The sequence below is a fragment of the Rattus norvegicus genome, chromosome 17, assembly GCF_021556685.1.
Source record: "Rattus norvegicus strain SHRSP/BbbUtx chromosome 17, alternate assembly SHRSP_T2T, whole genome shotgun sequence".
Classification (NCBI taxonomy): domain Eukaryota; kingdom Metazoa; phylum Chordata; class Mammalia; order Rodentia; family Muridae; genus Rattus; species Rattus norvegicus.
The window spans coordinates 60,573,959-60,593,130 of record NC_141550.1 but is presented as its reverse complement, the minus strand read 5'-3'; the positions used below and the strand labels follow the sequence as shown (position 1 = coordinate 60,593,130).

General features: G+C 39.2%; 1 protein-coding gene across 42 annotated transcripts in view; it reads right to left on the bottom strand.

The window, feature by feature from the left end:
• Crem (cAMP responsive element modulator) overlaps positions 1 to 19,172 on the bottom strand; it is a 66,630-nt gene that overhangs the window by 22,098 nt on the left and 25,360 nt on the right. For 11 of the 42 annotated variants that reach the window (XM_087589831.1, XM_087589832.1, XM_087589835.1 and 8 more), the window contains 3 exons: positions 8,897 to 8,991; positions 8,614 to 8,756; positions 1,109 to 1,297 (listed from right to left, as the gene is read on the bottom strand). In XM_087589831.1, the coding sequence (XP_087445957.1) occupies positions 1,109 to 1,297; positions 8,614 to 8,756; positions 8,897 to 8,991 (427 nt within the window). 42 annotated transcript variants of the gene reach the window in all.

The window sequence follows — 19,172 nt, the reverse complement described above, 5'->3', positions numbered from 1 at the left end:
CAGCTGAATGAAGTTAAAATAATGTAGTACCTAGTTTGAACCAAACTCATGGCTACATCTTGTTTGATTTCACCACAGAATCCTTTCATAAGATCTACAAGAGGCCCTGGGTTCGGTCCCCAGCTCCGAAAAAAAAAAGAACCAAAAAAAAAAAAAAAAGATCTACAAGAGTCCTCCTGTCCTCTCTTGTTCTTCCCCTCTTCCCCTTTGTCCCTTCTCTCCCCATTCCCCTCCCCCTTCTCTCCATGTGCTCATGTGCCTCTACTCTTCTCCCCCCTCCCCTCCCCTCCCCTCCCTCCTTCCTTCCCTTCCTGTCCCCTCTGCGCCTACTAACCTCTTAATTCCCCTCCCCATGCCCTGAATAAACTGTATTCTATAATAATAAAAAAAAAATCTACAAGAGTCTATTAGTCTTCACACTAAAAAGGGTCTAAAAGATAGAAAAATCAACACTTGTTTTAAATAAGTTGTGTGAAAGTTAGACTTGGAAAACAAGGTAGGAAAAAAGAACAAATTCAAGATATCACTGACTATATACTAAAATGCCCCCATAAAAAGTAATAGAAAAATGCTGGAGCCAGTGAGGTGGCTCAGTCAGTAAAGGGTTTTTGCTGTAAAATCCTGATAAGCTGGGTCTGATCTCCAGAACCCACATAAAATGTGAACCAACATATAAGACTCCAAAGTTGTCCTCTGACCTCCATTCACATGCCATGGCATGAACACTGTGCTCTCTCTCTCTCTCTCTCTCTCTCTCTCTCTCTCTCTCACACACACACACACACACACACACACACACACAGTACAATATAAACAAAAGTTTTTAAAAATACACTGGGTACAGCATGTGACATTAATGCAATATATTTAACTTAAAAATGCATTCATGTTCCCATCTCCCCTTGTTTTATCATGCCTCTCTGAAATTACCCTTTCTTCAGAGTCAGTGAAAACCATACTTTCAATTCTCCGAAGTATAAACATTTCTTTGAATGTTTTTTAAGTGATCCCACCTAAAAAAATCTACCCCAATATATTTCACAGTACTACAGACAGACACTAAAATGTGTGACACAGTACTCTAAATGCATTAGATTAATAAATATACCTTGAACAACAACCTGGCTGCCTGGGACAAAGAACTGCTGTGTGCCATCGGCTGATTGTGCTGCATACTGTACAATTGTAGCACCTGGCGGAGGAGCTCCTGAATTTGTCATTGTTAATGCCTGGAGTCCCTGAACACCATCAGATCCTGGGTTAGAAATCTGGATTGTTCCACCTTGGGCTATAGCAACTTAACAGAAAAAGAGAAGAAGTATTAGATAATTCTGAGTTATTTTAATCCCCTTTTGGGAGAATATAATATATTCTATTCACTACCATTGCTTCCTCTGTTACTTTCTAAGTGGGACCAATAAGAAAACCGTTAGCTTCTTTATCGTGGGGTGAACTTTGTAAAAGATTATCAACATCGATGTATTTTATTTTGGTTTTGCTGTTCCGTGTATTTTGTATTCAGAATTTTCTTTAATTCCTAGAGTCTACAAAGTTTCCTTCTAGGCATCCATGCCACCATTATTTTATTATTATGTTTATGGATGTTTTGGCTACATGTATGCCTGTGCACCACATGCATCCTTGTGTCTGTGAGCCAAAAGGGCACTGATCTCCTCGACTGAGTTCCATGGCTGTGAGATACCGGGCAGATGCCGGGAATCTACTCTGGGCCCCGAAGAGCAGCCATGTTGTTAACTGCGAGCCATCTCTCCAGGCTCCTCCACTAAACTACTTAAGAGGAAGAGTGAAGAGGAAGATAAAAAGTCTGGCTTTGAATTATTACCTATTCTTTCAAATATTTTTGGTTGTAAGCAACATTCTTTGAGAATTAAGAAACGGTCAGTAAGATTTCCAGTTAGCACAGCAATTACATTAGGCTTGTATTTCAAGTTACCTAACTACATATCTAATTTATTATGGAAGGCAGCTAAGGGCGTAGAGTGCATGTTCAGATCTTGCACTAGGCTCGGGGTTCAATTACAGGCATTCACTGAAAGGAGGGAAGGAGGGAAGGGAAGAAAAGGGAAGGAAGAAGAAAAGAAGGCAGGCAGGAAGGAGGAAGAAAGGAAGAAGGAAGAGAGGGAAGGAGGGAGCCAGGAAGGCAGAAGGAATTTGCAATTCTAAGTGAGTTGAATGAGGGTTTCAAATTCCAATTACAGAAATTGAATTTTCTCTTTTCTGTTTGAGACAAGGTCTCATGTATACCAAATCTTAACAGTGAACTCACTTGCTAGCCAAGGATGACCTACTTTTGCCCACTTGTTGCTGAGGTAACAGGCCTGCACCGTTATGCCCAGTTTCATAAAGCGATGGGGATTGAACCCAGGGCTTCATGCTTGGGGGGCATACACTCTAACAAGAGGACAACATCCTAGCCTCAGAACTTCACTTTCAACAACAGTACAATATTAGGCTTCTGTAGCTCTTTTCACAATACTGAGAGAAATAAAGAATTACTTTGTTTTTTCCTATTTTTTTTTACTTTCCTCCTTTTTAGTATTTTTAAAGTAATTTTTCTCTAAATTTCCAACTGAAGATTTTTTCATAATATAAACATTACAATATTGAGTCTATCTCATTATTATCTCTATATCATCTCATTTTGTCATTTATTTAAAATATGTATGTTTGAAAAATATACTTCTTTTATTTTTCAAAACATAATTAAAAATTAAAATACACATGCACACGCATACACCCCTCATATCCCCAGCACAGTTGGCGCTAGCACATGCCACCATGCAGGGCATGGAAAACAATTCTACTGATAAATCTCTGACATTAGCCTTTAATACTTTATACTGGCATTATGAAATGACAGAGGACATTCCCATTCAAAAGGGTGACGATTGTTGGAGACTAAAACTTAATGTTTCAAGCAGGAAGCTTCTGAAAAGCCAAAATATCCAAAGATGGAATAATTTGCTTTTAATAAACATCAATCAGGAGAAAAGGTAGAAAAATAAGATACATCTGAATGAATTTAAATATATATTTTTATGATAGCCTTTAAAACAAACAACAAACAAAACTTATCAGCCAGGCATGATGGCATGTGCCTGTAATCCTAGCAGTCTGGAGGCATGGCAGGATAGCTGTGAGTTCTAGTCTAGGCTACAATGAGACCCTGTCCTAAAATAGCAAAACTATTACAGAAGTTTCCAACATATATAACAGTGGAAAGAAATGTGTTTGTTGTTTCAAGTTTTTTATGTGGGGTCTCATGAAGTCTGGGTTGTCTTAGAACTAGAAGATGACCTTGAACCCTTGATTATACTGCCTCTACCTCCTACGTGCTGGGATCACGGGCACACACTGCCACACTCAGCTGGGATCACAGGCACACACTGCCACACTCAGCTGGGATCACAGGCACACACTGCCACACTCAGCTGGGATCACAGGCACACACTGCCACACTCAGCTGGGATCACAGGCACACACTGCCACACTCAGCTGGGATCACAGGCACACACTACCACACTCAGCTGGGATCACAGGCACACACTGCCACACTCAGCTGGGATCACAGGCACACACTGCCACACTCAGCTGGGATCACAGGCACACACTGCCACACTCAGCTGTGAAGAGGTATTTCTGTCATTCATTCATTCCCTTACCTATTCATCTCTTAAGCCACTAATTTTTAGTTATACATCCCCCAGACCAATAAGGCAAATTTTAGGTCTTATATAATTGACAAAGACAGAAAACATGGATTTAAAAAGTGGAAACCTAGCCAGGCACAGTGGTGCACCCCTTTAATACCAGCACTGTGGAAGAAGAGACAGAGTTAGGCAGATGATTATGAATTTAGGCTCAACCTGTCTACATGTTGTATTCCAGCCAGAGTTCCACAGTAAGAACCTGTTTCAAAAAAAAAAAAGTTCCCAAAAGAGGAGCACAATATATTCAACTTAAAGTAAGACCTGAGCTCCTTTTACTTGATGAATGTTTATTTTCAATCCTAAACTTTTGTATAGAAGTAATTCAAATACACAAGCACATAAATATTTAAGCAGATGTAATTTAAAACTACTTTAATTTCAAACTATAATTAGAAGATTCAAAACTGAAATCTCACATTAATTTTATTGTTGTTGGGGTTTTTTTGTTTGTTGGGTCCTTTGTTTTTGTTTGTTTGGTACAGGGTTTCTCTGTGCAGCACTGACTGTCCTGGAACTCACTCTGTAGACAAGCCAGGCCTCGGACTCAGAGATACACCTATCTCTGCCTCCCAAATGCTGGGACGAAGGGTGCAAAGGGTGCATGCCACCAAGCCCAGCGACTATATTAATATTCAACAAGACAGCAGGAGCGGGCTGGTAGCAGAGTAGAATGCACGAAACACAAGGCCTTGGTGTTGCACCACACTAGAGCTGTGTGTGTGTCCGTGTATGTGTGTCTGTGTGTGTTCTGTGTGTGCTGGAGAGGGGCAGAAGGAAATGGGGAGAGAGACCCATGTCTTGAAAGCCAGAGGTACAGAGAAGATACAATCACAGTAGCTATTAGAACAGCAACACAAGCGTCAAAGAGCCACATTTACATGTCAATAACTACTTAGATAATTTTGAAAGTTACTCGAGGGATATAAGTAATGTCACTGCTAAGAATATACAAATTCAGGGCTGGAGAGACGGCTCAGTGGTTAAGAGCACTGACTGCTCTTCCAGAAGTTCTGAGTTCAATTCCCAGCAACCACATGGTGGCTCACAACCATCTGTAATGGGATCCAATGCCTTCTTCTGGTGTGTGTGAAGACAGCTACAGTGTACTCATATAATAAATAAATAAATCTTTAAAAAAAAAAAGAATATATATTCAGTTTCTTTAGAATGTGTAAACCAATTGCCTTTATGAGAAAAGTATTTATTCATAAGAGCATCCTAAGGATTCTGAATTCTTATGATAGATATGTACATGTATGAATGTCATAATAATTCACATTCCATAACTAGTAAAATATTTTAATTCTTTAAGCAGTTCATAATGTCCATACTTGTTATTTCGTGAAGGTGGATTTTAGTTTGGCCCACTTACCTTTAATATATAAGAATAAAAAGATGAGTCATAGAGACTCATTCCAATAATGTTCTCAGGAAAACACCATAGGAGCACAGAAAACTCACGGGACATCCAAAAAGAATCATGTGAAGCCTTGGCAGCAGCCTTCCATTGTAAAGAAAAGATTGGGTAGAGCAGAGTGTGGGTTTAAAACCTTTTCTAAGAGAACAGTTTATTGAGTTAAAATTTTTAGTCACTTGGGGACTAGAGAGATGGATCAGTGACTAAGAGCATATGGCTGCTCTCTCAGAGGACCCAGGTTTATTCACGGCACCCACATAACGGCACACAACTATCTGTAATCCAGGCCCAGAGGATCTGAGGCTCTCTTCTGACCTCCTCAGGTACATAGGACACACATAATGAACAGACAAAAATTCACGCAAAAAATTACCCATACACATAAAAATATTTTTTAATTTCATTTAAAATTGTAAGACATTTGTCTTTTCACTTTTGCTTTTATGAATTCACTATATATTTTAAATGTTTTATGCAGCAAATAACATTCTTTGCTACCATCATCGATAAGGCCATCATGTGGTAGCTTAGCTTATCTCCAGGTATTCCCTGAGATAGAAGATATCTTCCTTGACCAAACCAATTGACTGTGGTGCTTGAGACTGAAGCCAAGGCCTGTACACACCAGGTAAATGCTTTCCCAGTGAGCCACACTCCTGCGAGTGTCTGTCATCCCAGCAGAGCCTCTGCGGTATAGCTATTATGTATCCTCTAATACTAAATCCTTGCCTGATCAATGACTACATTCTTCAGTTTTATTTTTAAGTCTGCCTGTTTTTCCTGTACTCAGTAAAAATATTTAACTTCTGAGATAAACAGTAGTTGCAAGGTAAGGATGTGTGTAGCTCAGTGTTAGCCCTGGCCTAACATGCACAAGGTCCCAGGTGGATCCCTGGAACTACTAAAAAATAAAAATAGGAAATCAAAATAATAAAATCACTTTTCAACAAATACCTTTCAACTATTAAAAATATGACTTTGGGCTAGAAAGATGGCTCAGGTGTGCAAACATGAGGTCCTGAGTTCACTCCTCACCACCCATGTAAAAGCTGGGGTTAGTGTTATATGTTTGTAACCTCAGCACTTAGTGGAGATGAGCGAATACCAGAAAGTCTTTCCAAAATGGTGAGCTCCAGGTGAGGCCTTATCTCAAAACATAAGGTGCAGAAGCCATAGAAGACACCTATGTCAGCCTCTAGCCTTTGTATATGCATGTGTAAGCAAGTGTATCCACATAAACAGAAAGAAAAAATTAATGTAACTAAATGTGGGAGATATTTTATTTCATCAAGTTTGATATTCTTGTCAGAAGATTATGAGGGTGACTCAAAACAATGCATAGAAAAATATACAGAGCTTCTAGTCAAACTATTCTAAAATTCAAGGAATGCTAGCAGCTTTTTCTATTCTTAAATATTTAATATATAACATAAATGCATCAAAACCTGCTGAGTTTTTAATAGTAAGAAGATTAATTACAATGGATCTTGTATGTATAATAGTATATATAAATATTCCCTAATGAAGTATAGAGATTATTCTGCTGAATTTCTAACAGTTGCCTCGTTACCCCTGGAACTTCTGACTCTTCCCCACCTTGCAGCCTACATAAAGTGACTAGAAAGTCAAGTGTAGACACTGGGAGCTCTGCAGCTGCGGCACAGAAGCTCACTGAAAGGAGAGGCTGAATGAGCATGAACAAGATCGTCTCAACTAATGCAAACTCCTTTGTCTCCTCCCAGTGTTTGCACATCTTTTTCTCCCCACTTTGACCTATGCTTTTCTTTTGTCTTCACATATACCCCACAGTTTGGCCCCTGAAATTATTCCCACTTCAAGACTAAAGCCTGAGATGCCTCTTGATCTGATCACTGAGTGAGCAGAAGCAAACACCAAAGCCCTTCACCACATTCCCTCCAGCTTCAACATTCTCCTAGCTTTCATTTCACTATGTCACATTTAGTGGTAATAATCTAGGCAAATTAACCCACAGCATCAACTTCCCTTGTTCCCTGTTAATAGATCATTGCCGCCATGAAAAGTCCTATGTAGTCTCAGGCCATGCCAGAGAAATGCCAAGATAACATCCTCTTAGCCTCTCTCCAAAACTTTGTATTAACATTCTTTCAGCAGTATTTTCCAAACTTTCCCCTGTCAAAGCACAAACAGAAAACAATAGCATGAACAGCCCACTGCGCACTGGGTAAATGGGCAAAGTTGCTCAAGGCTGAGGATCAGTAGAGAGGCTCTAGCCTCCTAGACCTGCTCAGCCTATCTAGGGACGCAGAGCTGAGGAGCTGTCTGCACTCCAGGAACCTAGACTGTACTACAGAGGCACAAAAGCTAGCAAGCCCTGGTTTACAGACCTAAAACATTCACCACATAGTCCCAATAGTACAAAGAAACCAAGACAGAAACAAAAGGTTGTGGGAATTTTCTTCACACTCATTTTGAACATGTGCATTCAGCATCCAGCAGAGTATTGACAAGTTATACCCATCTTTGACAGGTCATGACAATAGCTACCCAAAATTACCAACAGGACTTAATTTACTATTACAAATATCTATCACCACAGGAGAAATTCTAAGAAACAAACAACAACAACAACTCCTACATAAGATCTTCCATACAGAAAAGGAGATAACATGTTTAATAGCCAAGTCTTGAGACTTTGCAGGTAAGACTACATTATAGTCTTTGCACTTTATTTAGACACAGTATATAACATTACATACATCCCCAAAGACCCAAGAAGTTGTTTCCTCTGGTTTCCTTTCTTCCTTTCTACTTTGCTTTCTAGGTCGCATTATTCTTGTCTGTCAAATGTGCTTGACTTGGGAAAATCATTAGTGCTTTAGTAAGAATTTCAAAAAGCACAGAAGTAACAATACATTAAAATGCACAAGTCTAAATGCCAATGTATCTGTTTATTAGAGCTTCCAGTGTGTAAAGTTCAAATAAAATGATCTATCCAATTGCTACAGTTTGAAAGTTAAATAATTTTTTGTTCTTTTAGAAAAACTGCAGCACAAATTAACAAAGTAATGAAATGAAATTACATTTAAAGCACAACTTAGAAAACATATTTACCTCTTATTATATGATTAAGTATAATAAGTCGCTGGCAACAAATGCCATCGACAATGAAATACAGACATTTATAGCAGAAAGACAACAAAAACAAGAACTTTTCAAATTGTTACTTGAGAGGAATATAAACATGTAAATAGGAACCCTTTCTTTAATTTTTAACCACTTATCATGCACACTCAGCAATAAAGACTTTTCAGCTGTCAGTACAAATATCTTACTGCTTTAACATGCACTTTTTATTCTGTGACACACAGTTGTTAATGATTCACAGTTGTTAATGAAACATTTGGATGCCCACACCCACACCGCTTCACTGTAATAGGAAGACTTAAAGCTAGCACTGTGTCTATGGAATTGTAGCATACATACTGTATTGCCCCGTGCTAGTCTGATATATGCTAGTTGGTACTGCCATGGTAGCAATGTTAGGTGGTGTCCCTTCTTCCTCTGATTTTTCTTCTTCAATCTTGGGAATACCAGGCACATCAGAGGAAAGTTCATTCAGTATTTTTCTAAAATATAATATAAAAATATAAGCAATTAGGATATAGAAAGAGACAACAAAAAGCTATAAAGAATAATTGCTTGGCTTTATAATTATTGTGGGGTTTTTTGGGTGGAAATACTCCAGTTGGAAAGTTAGTTAACTCACCTATATGAGGGTCTTCGTGAAAGAATTTCTCTACGTTTATGCGAATCGATTACTTCTGAGTCTGCAGAATCATCTGTCTCTGCAATTGTTGCTACCTATAATACAAGACTTTCTGAAATGCATCATAACATGTATGGTCTTCATTTCACTCAAAAATGGTGATTAAGAGTCTGTGCATAGAACTCAGCTTAGTGTTTGTATGGAGAGGAAAACAAGGAATAGAATGGATAATAAACTACAAAAATTCAATAGAAGAGTACTTGGAATACCAAGTAAGGCTTCACAGGAAAGGGAAATGCATAAAACACTTAAGACCCAAAACCCCAAACCTGAATGTGTTCTTGTAAGTACAGATATCAGTAAGGCCATAACAGATGCAGAAAAACTACTCAATTTAGTGCTCTCTCTCTACATTATCATTGGCCTAAACTGGGTATAAAAGTTACGGCATCATATACAGCCACCAAACCCAGGCAATATTGCTGATGCCAAGAAGTGCAAGCTGACAGGAGCCTGATATAGCTGTCTGCTGAGAGGCTCTGCCAGAGCATGATAGATACAGAAGCAGATGCTCACAGCCAACCACTGAACTGAGAACAGGTTCCTGAATGGAGGACTTAGAGAAAGGATTAAAGGAGCTGAAGAGGTCTGAAGGGGTTTGAAGGGGTTTGCAACCCCGTAAGAATAACAATACCAACCAACCAGAGTTCCCAGGGACTAAACCACCATCCAAAGAGTATACATGGACAGACTCATGGCTCCAGCTGCATGCATATGTAGCAGAGGATAGCCTTGTTGGGCATCAATGGAAGGAGAAGCCCTTGGTCCTGCCAAGGCTCAATGCCCCAGGGTAGGGGAAGGTGGGGAAGCAGGAAGGGGTGGGTGGCAGAACACCCTCATAGAAGCAGGGAAAGGAGAGATGGGATAGGGGATTTATGGATGGGAAACTGGGAAAGGGGATAACATTTGAAATGTAAATTTTTTAAAAAAGTTAGTGCATTAGATAGGTCCGAAGAAGAATGCTTATATAAACAAATCAGTAAAACCAGGGTTGTTAAGAGAAGAATTTATATTATAAGGCTTATATTAGAGTTTAAAGATTCTGAAGTCAAAACAAATTTATATTTAAAAAACCAGTAAGATGGCTCAGTGAATAAAAGCACTTGCCACTATGCCTGACAACCTGAGTTCAGTCCCAAGACCCACATAACACACAGAGAACAAATTCCCACTAGTTGTCCTCTAACCTACAAGTAGACATTATGGAATGCACCCAAAGACACATCCACATAGAAGATAGACTGGTGAGTGAGTGAGTGGATGGGTGAGTGGGTGGGTGAGTGGATGGATGGATGGATGGATGGATGGATGGATGGATGGATGGATGGATAAGAGTGGTAAAAATAAAAGTATCAGAATTTACAGCATGATTTCACTTTTAAAACCAGGAACAATGCAATGATATGACAACTAAAGAAAATGAGAAAACTAAAATGACAAATCTCTAAACATGTCTTCTGTCAATATATTTAGTCATTAGCTCTAAGGTTTAGGGGAAGTAGGTTCACAAAACTTCATGTTACATGAGACTTTGACATGGGGGAAAAAAACTAAGAAGATCAAGCATGAAAACGACATGTAGCTCCTTCATGCTACGTGGTGAGTCCAGGTAGGAACAGCACGGTGGTGGGGAGGTGGCCCAGTTGAGAGAGTATTTTCATCATGTACAACGCCGTATATTTGATCCCCAATATCACATAAAACCCGGTATAGTGGTGAAATCCTCTAACCCCAACATTTGAAGGCAGAAACAGAAGCACATAAAATTCAAGGACATTCTTAAATATACTATGAGCTTGAAGCCAGCTTGAGCTTCAAAAAATCTTCTCTAGAAAATTGCCAAGAAAGAAGAGGAGAAAAAAGGAAGATTGGTATATTTTCCTCTTGAAAATTCTAAAAGTTTGTGTAGAATTAGCATATTTAAAGTGTTTCCAGCATGAAAAGATGATATAAAATACATATTTTAATTAGCCAATTTAGTCATACCACAAGGTATACACACTTGAAAACAAAATGTTGTTCAAAATAAATGGATAAAAATTGTTTACCAATTAAAATACATACTAAAAGTTCATTTCTGATTTTAATAAAAGGAATTATCTAATCTTGAATGCATATAGATAGGCATGTGTGTACATATATACACACACATATGCAAAATATATTCATCTACAAATATAACATTTCTGGTCATGGATACTCTACACAAACACTCACACACTGAATAGAACCTACTAGGACCTTACACAGTCATACACCATGTATCTTACATTGGCAATATACTTCACACAGCTGTCCAAAAACCACAGCAATTCCCTCCTGTTCAGGGGAGACCATTATTTCATCCAGTTTAGAAAAGGTAGATGAAATAAGCAGTGGTGGTGGCTCATGTCTTTAATCCCAGCACTTGGAAGACAGAAGCAAGTGGATGACTATGAGTTTGAGGCCAGTCTGGTCTACAGAGCAAATTCTAGTATTGTATGGAATGTCATTATAAATGAAACCACTACTGCATATAATTAATAATGCTAATAAAACATTTAAAAATTGAAGTTCATGCAGAAGATTTGACATTTAAAACACGGGAGTTCTCCCATGCTCATGGATTGGCAGGATTAATATAGTAAAAATGGCTATCTTACCAAAAGCGATCTACAGATTCAATACAATCCCCATCAAAATACCAATCCAATTCTTCAAAGAGTTAGACAGAACAATTTGCAAATTTATCTGGAATAACAAAAAACCCAGGATAGCTAAAACTATTTTCAACAATAAAAGGACTTCAGGGGGAATCACTATCCCTGAACTCAAGCAATATTACAGAGCAATAGTGATAAAAACTGCATGGTATTGGTACAGAGACAGACAGATAGACCAATGGAACAGAATTGAAGACCCAGAAATGAACCCACACACCTATGGTCACTTGATTTCTGACAAAGGAGCCAAAACCATGAAATGGAAAAAAGATAGCATTTTCAGCAAATGGTGCTGGTTCAACTGGAGGTCAACATGTAGAAGAATGCAAATCGATCCATGCTTATCACCCTGTACAAAGCTTAAGTCCAAGTGGATCAAGGACCTCCACATCAAACCAGATACACTCAAACTAATAGAAGAAAAACTAGGGCAGCATCTCGAACACATGGGCACTGGAAAAAATTTCCTGAACAAAACACCAATGGCTTATGCTCTAAGATCAAGAATCGACAAATGGGATCTCATAAAACTGCAAAGCTTCTGTAAGGCAAAGGACACTGTGGTTAGGACAAAATGGCAACCAACAGATTGGGAAAGGATCTTTACCAATCCTACAACAGATAGAGGGCTTATATCCAAAATATACAAAGAACTCAAGAAGTTAGACCGCAGGGAGACAAATAACCCTATTTAAAAATGGGGTTCAGAACTAAACAAAGAATTCACAGCTGAGGAATGCCAAATGGCTGAGAAACACCTAAAGAAATGTTCAACATCTTTAGTCATAAGGGAAATGCAAATCAAAACAACCCTGAGATTTCACCTCACACCAGTGAGAATGGCTAAGATCAAAAACTCAGGTGACAACAAATGCTGGCGAGGATGTGGAGAAAGAGGAACACTCCTCCATTGTTGGTGGGATTGCAGACTGGTACAACCATTCTGGAAATCAGTCTGGAGGTTCCTCAGAAAATTGGACATTGAACTACCTGAGGATCCAGCTATACCTCTCTTGGGCATATACCCAAAAGATGCCCCAACATATAAAAAAGACACGTGCTCCACTATGTTCATAGCAGCCTTATTTTTAATAGCCAGAAGCTGGAAAGAACCCAGATGCCCTTCAACAGAGGAATGGATACAGAAAATGTGGTACATCTACACAATGGAATATTATTCAGCTATCAAAAACAATGCCTTTATGAAATTCATAGACAAATGGTTGGAACTGGAAAATATCATCCTGAGTGAGGTAACCCAATCACAGAAAAACACACATGGTATGCACTCATTGATAAGTGGCTATTAGCCCAAATGCTTGAATTACCCTAGATGCCTAGAACACATGAAACTCAAGACAGATGATCAAAATGTGAGTGCTTCACTCCTTCTTTAAAAGGGGAACAAGAATACCCTTGGCAGGGAATAGAGAGGCAAAGATTAAAAAAGACACAGAAGGAACACCCATTCAGAGCCTGCCCCACATGTGGCCCATACATATACAGCCACCCAATTAGACAAGATGGATGAAGCAAAGAAGTGCAGGCCGACAGGAGCCGGATGTAGATCTCTCCCGAGAGACACAGCCAGAATACAGCAAACACAGAGGCAAATGCCAGCAGTAAACCACTGAACTGAGAACAGGACCCCCGTTGAAGGAATCAGAGAAAGAACTGGAAGAGCTTGAAGGGGCTCGTGACCCCTTATGAACAACAATGCCAAGCAACTAGAGCTTCCAGGGACTAAGCCACTACCTAAAGACTATACATGGACTGACCCTGGACTCTGACCTCATAGGTAGCAATGAATATCCTAGTAAGATCACCAGTGGAAGGGGAAGCCCTTGGTCCTGCTAAGACTGAACCCCCAGTGATCGTGATTGTTGGGGGGAGGGTGGGGAGGGGAACACCCATAGAGAAGGGGAGGGGGAGGGATTAGGGGGATGTTTGCCCAGAAACCGGGAAAGGAAATAACATTCGAAATGTAAATAAGAAATACTCAAGTTAATAAAAAAAAAAAAAAAAAACAGGGCTGGAGAGATGGCTCAGTGGTTAAGAGCACCTGACTGCTCTTCCAGAGGTTATGAGTTCAATTCCCAGCAACCACATGGTGGCTCACAACCATCTGTAAAGAGATCTGATGCCCTCTTCTGGTGTATCTGAAGACAGCTAGAGTGTACTTATATATATAATAAATAAATCTTAAAAAAAAATTAAAAAAACAAAAACAAAAACAAAAACAAAACACGGGAGTTCTAAGATAAGATCCAAGAGCATTTATCTCTACAAAGATAATCAAATCATTGACTTAACAAAACAACAGCATATTCTTATTATAAAACAGTGCTGCATTCCAATACTAGCCAGGTAAAGTTTTTATGACTAATAAAATTCATAATGCAAAGAAGAACAAGGAGAAACTTTCTAACTTTATAATTAAAATTAGAAGTTACAAATTCGGGCTGGAGAGATGGCTCAGCAGTTAAGAGCACTGACTGCTCTTCCAGAAGTCCTGAGTTCAAATCCCAGCAACCACATGGTGGCTCACAACCATCTGTAATGAGATCTGATGCCCTCTTCTGGTGTGTCTGAAGACAGCTACAGTGTGTGTGTGTGTGTGTGTGTGTGTGTGTACACACACACACACACACACACACACACACATATACACACTGTATATATATATATAAGTAAATCTTTTTTTTCCTTTTTCTTTTTTTTTTTTTTTTTTTTTTTTGGAGCTGGGGACCGAACCCAGGGCGCTCTACCACTGAGCTAAATCCCCAACCCCCAATAAATAAGTCTTAAAAAAAAAAAAAAAAAAAGAAGTTACAAATTCTTGGATCAAGGGTCATCACCAAAAAGTAAAAACAATGATAGGAATTATTTCTATCCCCTGGCAACAAAGACAAGATACTTAAGCTGGAAAGAGAAGCAAGCTCAAGGAATATAGAAATTTTTTATGGAAATTTATCATGTCAGTGCTGTGCTGCAGCCCTCACAGCATTCTATGAGAAACTACACTCAACCATGCAGGCGAAGGCAAGATTATATATATGCACATCCATTTTCCTCACAGATTTTAGCCTTGCTTGTCACCACTTAGGTTCAAACAAGTTCTACACTAAAGAATAATAACAAATTGACCTACAAAAGAAATCAGTTTAGTAGATATGAAAAGTATGCTATAAAGTACATGCATAATAAATAATATCTATTAATGAAAAAACTATCTTCAAGAGTCTAGGATGTGACCATTTTGATAATAACAATAAGTCATAAAATATGTATCTGTACCACAACCACATCTACAAAAGCCCAGGTTCAACCTCAGGAATGTATGACGTGGAAACAAAGTGCCCAAGTGACAAGGATCTGTACTTTCAGACTGGGGTGCAGGAGGTATTAGAGAATGTGCTTAGCATGCACAAAGATCTGTAGTTAAAGCCCAGCATCAAATGTCCTGAATTCCTAAGGGCTGCACTCACTAATCTGAATTAAATGTCTGACCCCGAGCAATAATGTACTCAGGACACCAAGGCAGGAGGCTTGATGCCAACTCGTGTTACAGGGAATCCAAAGCCAGCCAGGACTGCGCTCTTCATAGTGCTATGTTTATCACAACGTCTGCCGAGTCCTCAAAGCACCACTAGAGAGCTTTGCTAGATAAATGTAAGTCTGAGAAAAAGAAGCTAAAGCACACAAACGTGTATTTAACAATTACTCATTGTATAAAATTAAGAGCGATAACAAAACTCCAACCCGTAAGTCAGTCTATATACACAGCACAACACAATGTACCATACATAAAAGGAAATTCTCCAAATATCCAAAAAGACACCTTTAATATAAAGTTACACAAAACAGGTAAATGGAGCGGCACACGCCTGTAGTCCCATGATTTGAGAGGCTGAGGAGGAGGATAAGGTGTTCAAAGCCAGCCTTGGCTACATAGTGAAACCTTATCTCTAAAAGAGTAAAAGAAAAAAAATGATGATAAATGAATTAAACAACAGAAAAAATTTAAAGCTCAAGAAAGTCAAAGACAAATGGTCAAGGAAGGAAGCTAACCTGAACAGTTTGTATTTGTGGTGACTGAATAACCGATGGATGTGGTGTCTGAATTACTCCCTGGACCTGTACAGTTTGGCCTGAAGGTAACTGTACTAGAGTCACAGCTGGGGAGCCTCTTCCAGTGCCTGATCCAGCTACAGAAACCTGAAAAAATGACCATCATTGAGGATTAAAGCTGGACTTGTTTTGTTTTTGTTTATTTTTAAGAGTACCACTTGCTATCACAACCAGCCTACTTCTCTTTTCTTTTTTCTGAATCTCAGAAATGAAGAACAAGTGGGGTACTTACCATTAGGAGGTAGTCACTGTCCTGGAACTGTCATTCTCTGATGTGACAGATACTAAAGAACCCATGTGCCTCACTTTTGCTGCCCATGCTTTGGCAGCTAAGAATGTTCCGAGCACGAAGTTCTAAAGCAGTTAAACTACCTTGCAACCTCTGGGCTACTAACAGGGTCACCCTTTTCAGGCCAAAGCACAAACTCCTCCTCTTTAACTGAGTAAGAGGAACTGAAGAAAATTCAAACGTGGTAGATTACTTTTTTGATAAATGAAATGTTTTGCATACGGCAATTCTTTCACTATTTTAGATGTAAGCCAATAAACTGTCTCGATGTTTAACGAAAAGTCATTTTTATATTCTACAACATGTGCATACCTGTTTCTCTCTCTCTCTCTCTCTCTCTCTCTCTCTCTCTCTCTCTCTCTCTCACACACACACACACACACACACACACACACACACACACACACACACACACACACACACAGAGTACACCATAGAACAAAGAAATTGCAGGACCTTTCAATCAAGCCTTTCTTGTCTGTTCCAAAACACCCTCCTGCCTCAGGGCTGGTGTGGCAGCCTCTTTCCAACATGGAGTATCAGTGGAGAGGTGCAGAGCCCCATCAGTCTTGAACTAAGAAATGAGTGACATTGGCATCTCCCTATATCACACTACTAAGTATATCCACAAACACCCTTTGGATTGGACTCAAAGCCTACTACAGTCTCTAGTAATCAGTCTATACATCTGGCCACTATAATTTTAGAAACTTTTCTTAATTTAACTCAGTGCACTATGCATTCTGATTTATTCAAACCACTCAAAGACCTTGAAATACAGTAGGAGTTTCTATCTTGAACAATAAAAGAACCTCATGGAAGCTACTGTCTTTAAGAAACACCAATGAGTCCCAGGCTACTTTACTAGTGTTTATTACTTTAAAAATATTTGAATATGGTTTTGCAAGGTGAGCATAGTGGCATATGTTTGAAATCTGGGCACTCAGGAGGCTGAGGCAGAAGGATCATTCATGAATTTGTGGGCAGGATAAAAAACACAGAAATACCCTTCTCTGGGAGGGGGAAAAATAGATTCACAACAAATAGTCAAGATTTACTTACAATGGCATTTTCTAGAAAGCAAATACTTTAACACATAAAAAAGAAAGCTATGTGTAGCACTGCACTTCATGGACTGAGACATGAAGTAGAGTTGGTAGAACTGAGGCCTAAAAACATCAACAAGTAAGGAGCTGACCGCCCTACTCTGACTATCACAGGCACAGAATAAAGATCAGTACACCAGCCCCGAACGAAAACTGAAGGCTTTCTGTGAGAACCAGAGCTGAAGCCACACCTTCATCTAAGCCTAGATTAGGAAGTGACAAATGAGGCCAGAGGCAACTGATACACACACCTACCAGGCGATTTCAGCCTTCCTCTCACAGTACCAGCATCTACCTTGGATTGTAGAAGTAAGGTGCATCGTGTGTGTGTGTGTGTGTGTGTGTGTGTGTGTGTGTGTGTGTGTGTGTGTAATAGTACATCGTGTGCCTGTGTGTGTGCATGTGCGTGTGTGTGTTGAACAGTTAAAGGTACAAAGAAAAAGGATTTTTTTTTTCACAATCACAGCCCAGAAACCAACACTGTACAAATGATGGAAGGATATCCAGCACTGTATTAACTGGCAGAAGGTTCCCTCCTCCTCTCAAGTAACCTCAAACTCTCTCAAATTGAGAGAAATCTCAGGATATCTTTATACTTAAACTTGCTAACTACCTCAGAGGTTTTGTTGTTTTCAATTTTTTATTACATGTAGAGTATGTTTGGGTATGTGTCATGCCACTTTGTATGTTCACACCACTGTGTTGTAAGATTGACAGGACAACTTAATGGAATTGGTCTCTCCTTCTACCAGGTAGCTCCACAGGATCAAACTCCAGTGATCCAATTCAGCAGTAAGTGTTTTCAGCATCTGAGCCATCTCACCAGCCCTAAAGAGGTTTCAGTATCTGAATCAACTGGATTTCGACCTAGTATAGTGATGGTAACTATTTAATAACCACATCCTAGGAAGTGGAATCCTGACTCTGTCCATGACATAAACAACACATTATGGACCATGACTTGTTTCAGGATACAAATAGGGATTGTGGACACAAAATCTGACAAAGATGTCCATTCCATATCTGGTGCTTGCAAGCCCATATAAGACAGTTGCAGAAGATTTTTATCTACTGACTAATACCACACTAGAAATTAAAATGGAAAAATGATCACCTAATAGCTCAGCAATGGTAAATCTATTATTACAATGCTATAATTTTATAAAAAAGTTACATTTTTGAAAAAATTATTTAGTAAACATTCTGACAGTGTTTTACTTTGGGGTTTTTGTGTGTGTATGTTTTCAGTTGGTTGCCGGTTTTTGTTGTTGTTTTGAGACAATGTCTCATTATGTATCCCTGGCTAGCCTGAAACTTATTACATAAACCAGACTGACCTCAGGCAGTCACCTGCTTCTGCTGAAATTCAGGCATGCATCTCCATCGCCACAGCAACTATTTCTTTTAATGATTATGATTTTTGTTGTTGTTTGGTTTTGGTTCTCTCTCTCTCTCTCCCTCTCCCTCTCTCTCTCCCTTCCTCCCTTCCTTCCTTCCTTCCTCCCATCCTTCCTTCCTTTCTTTTGTTTTGTTTTGTTTTTTCAAGACAGGGCTTCTTTGTGTATCCTTGGCTAGCCTGGAACTTACATATACCGGGTGGACCTTGAACTCACAGAGACCTGCCTCCCTCAAAGGTTTCTCATTTATCACAGGCTAGCTCGCAACTCACTATATATCCCAAGGTGGTCTCAAATTTATGATGACCTCTGTCTCAGCCTTCCAAGTGCTGAGATTATAAATCTGTTCTAATACACTTGGCTTTAATACTTATTTCAATAAACAGATCTAGATGCTAATATATACTTCTACAATGAATTTGCAGTGTGTTTCATGAGGTGATATGTGAAGAGAATCTGGATCTCAGACAGTGGATTTTTAAAGAGCAAGGGGATTTTACTATAGCTTTTACAGAGAAGCAACAATACTCTTTGATACAGCTCTGACACTCACAAGTAAGTGGTTGTTCCCAAATCTGTACCAAAGACATT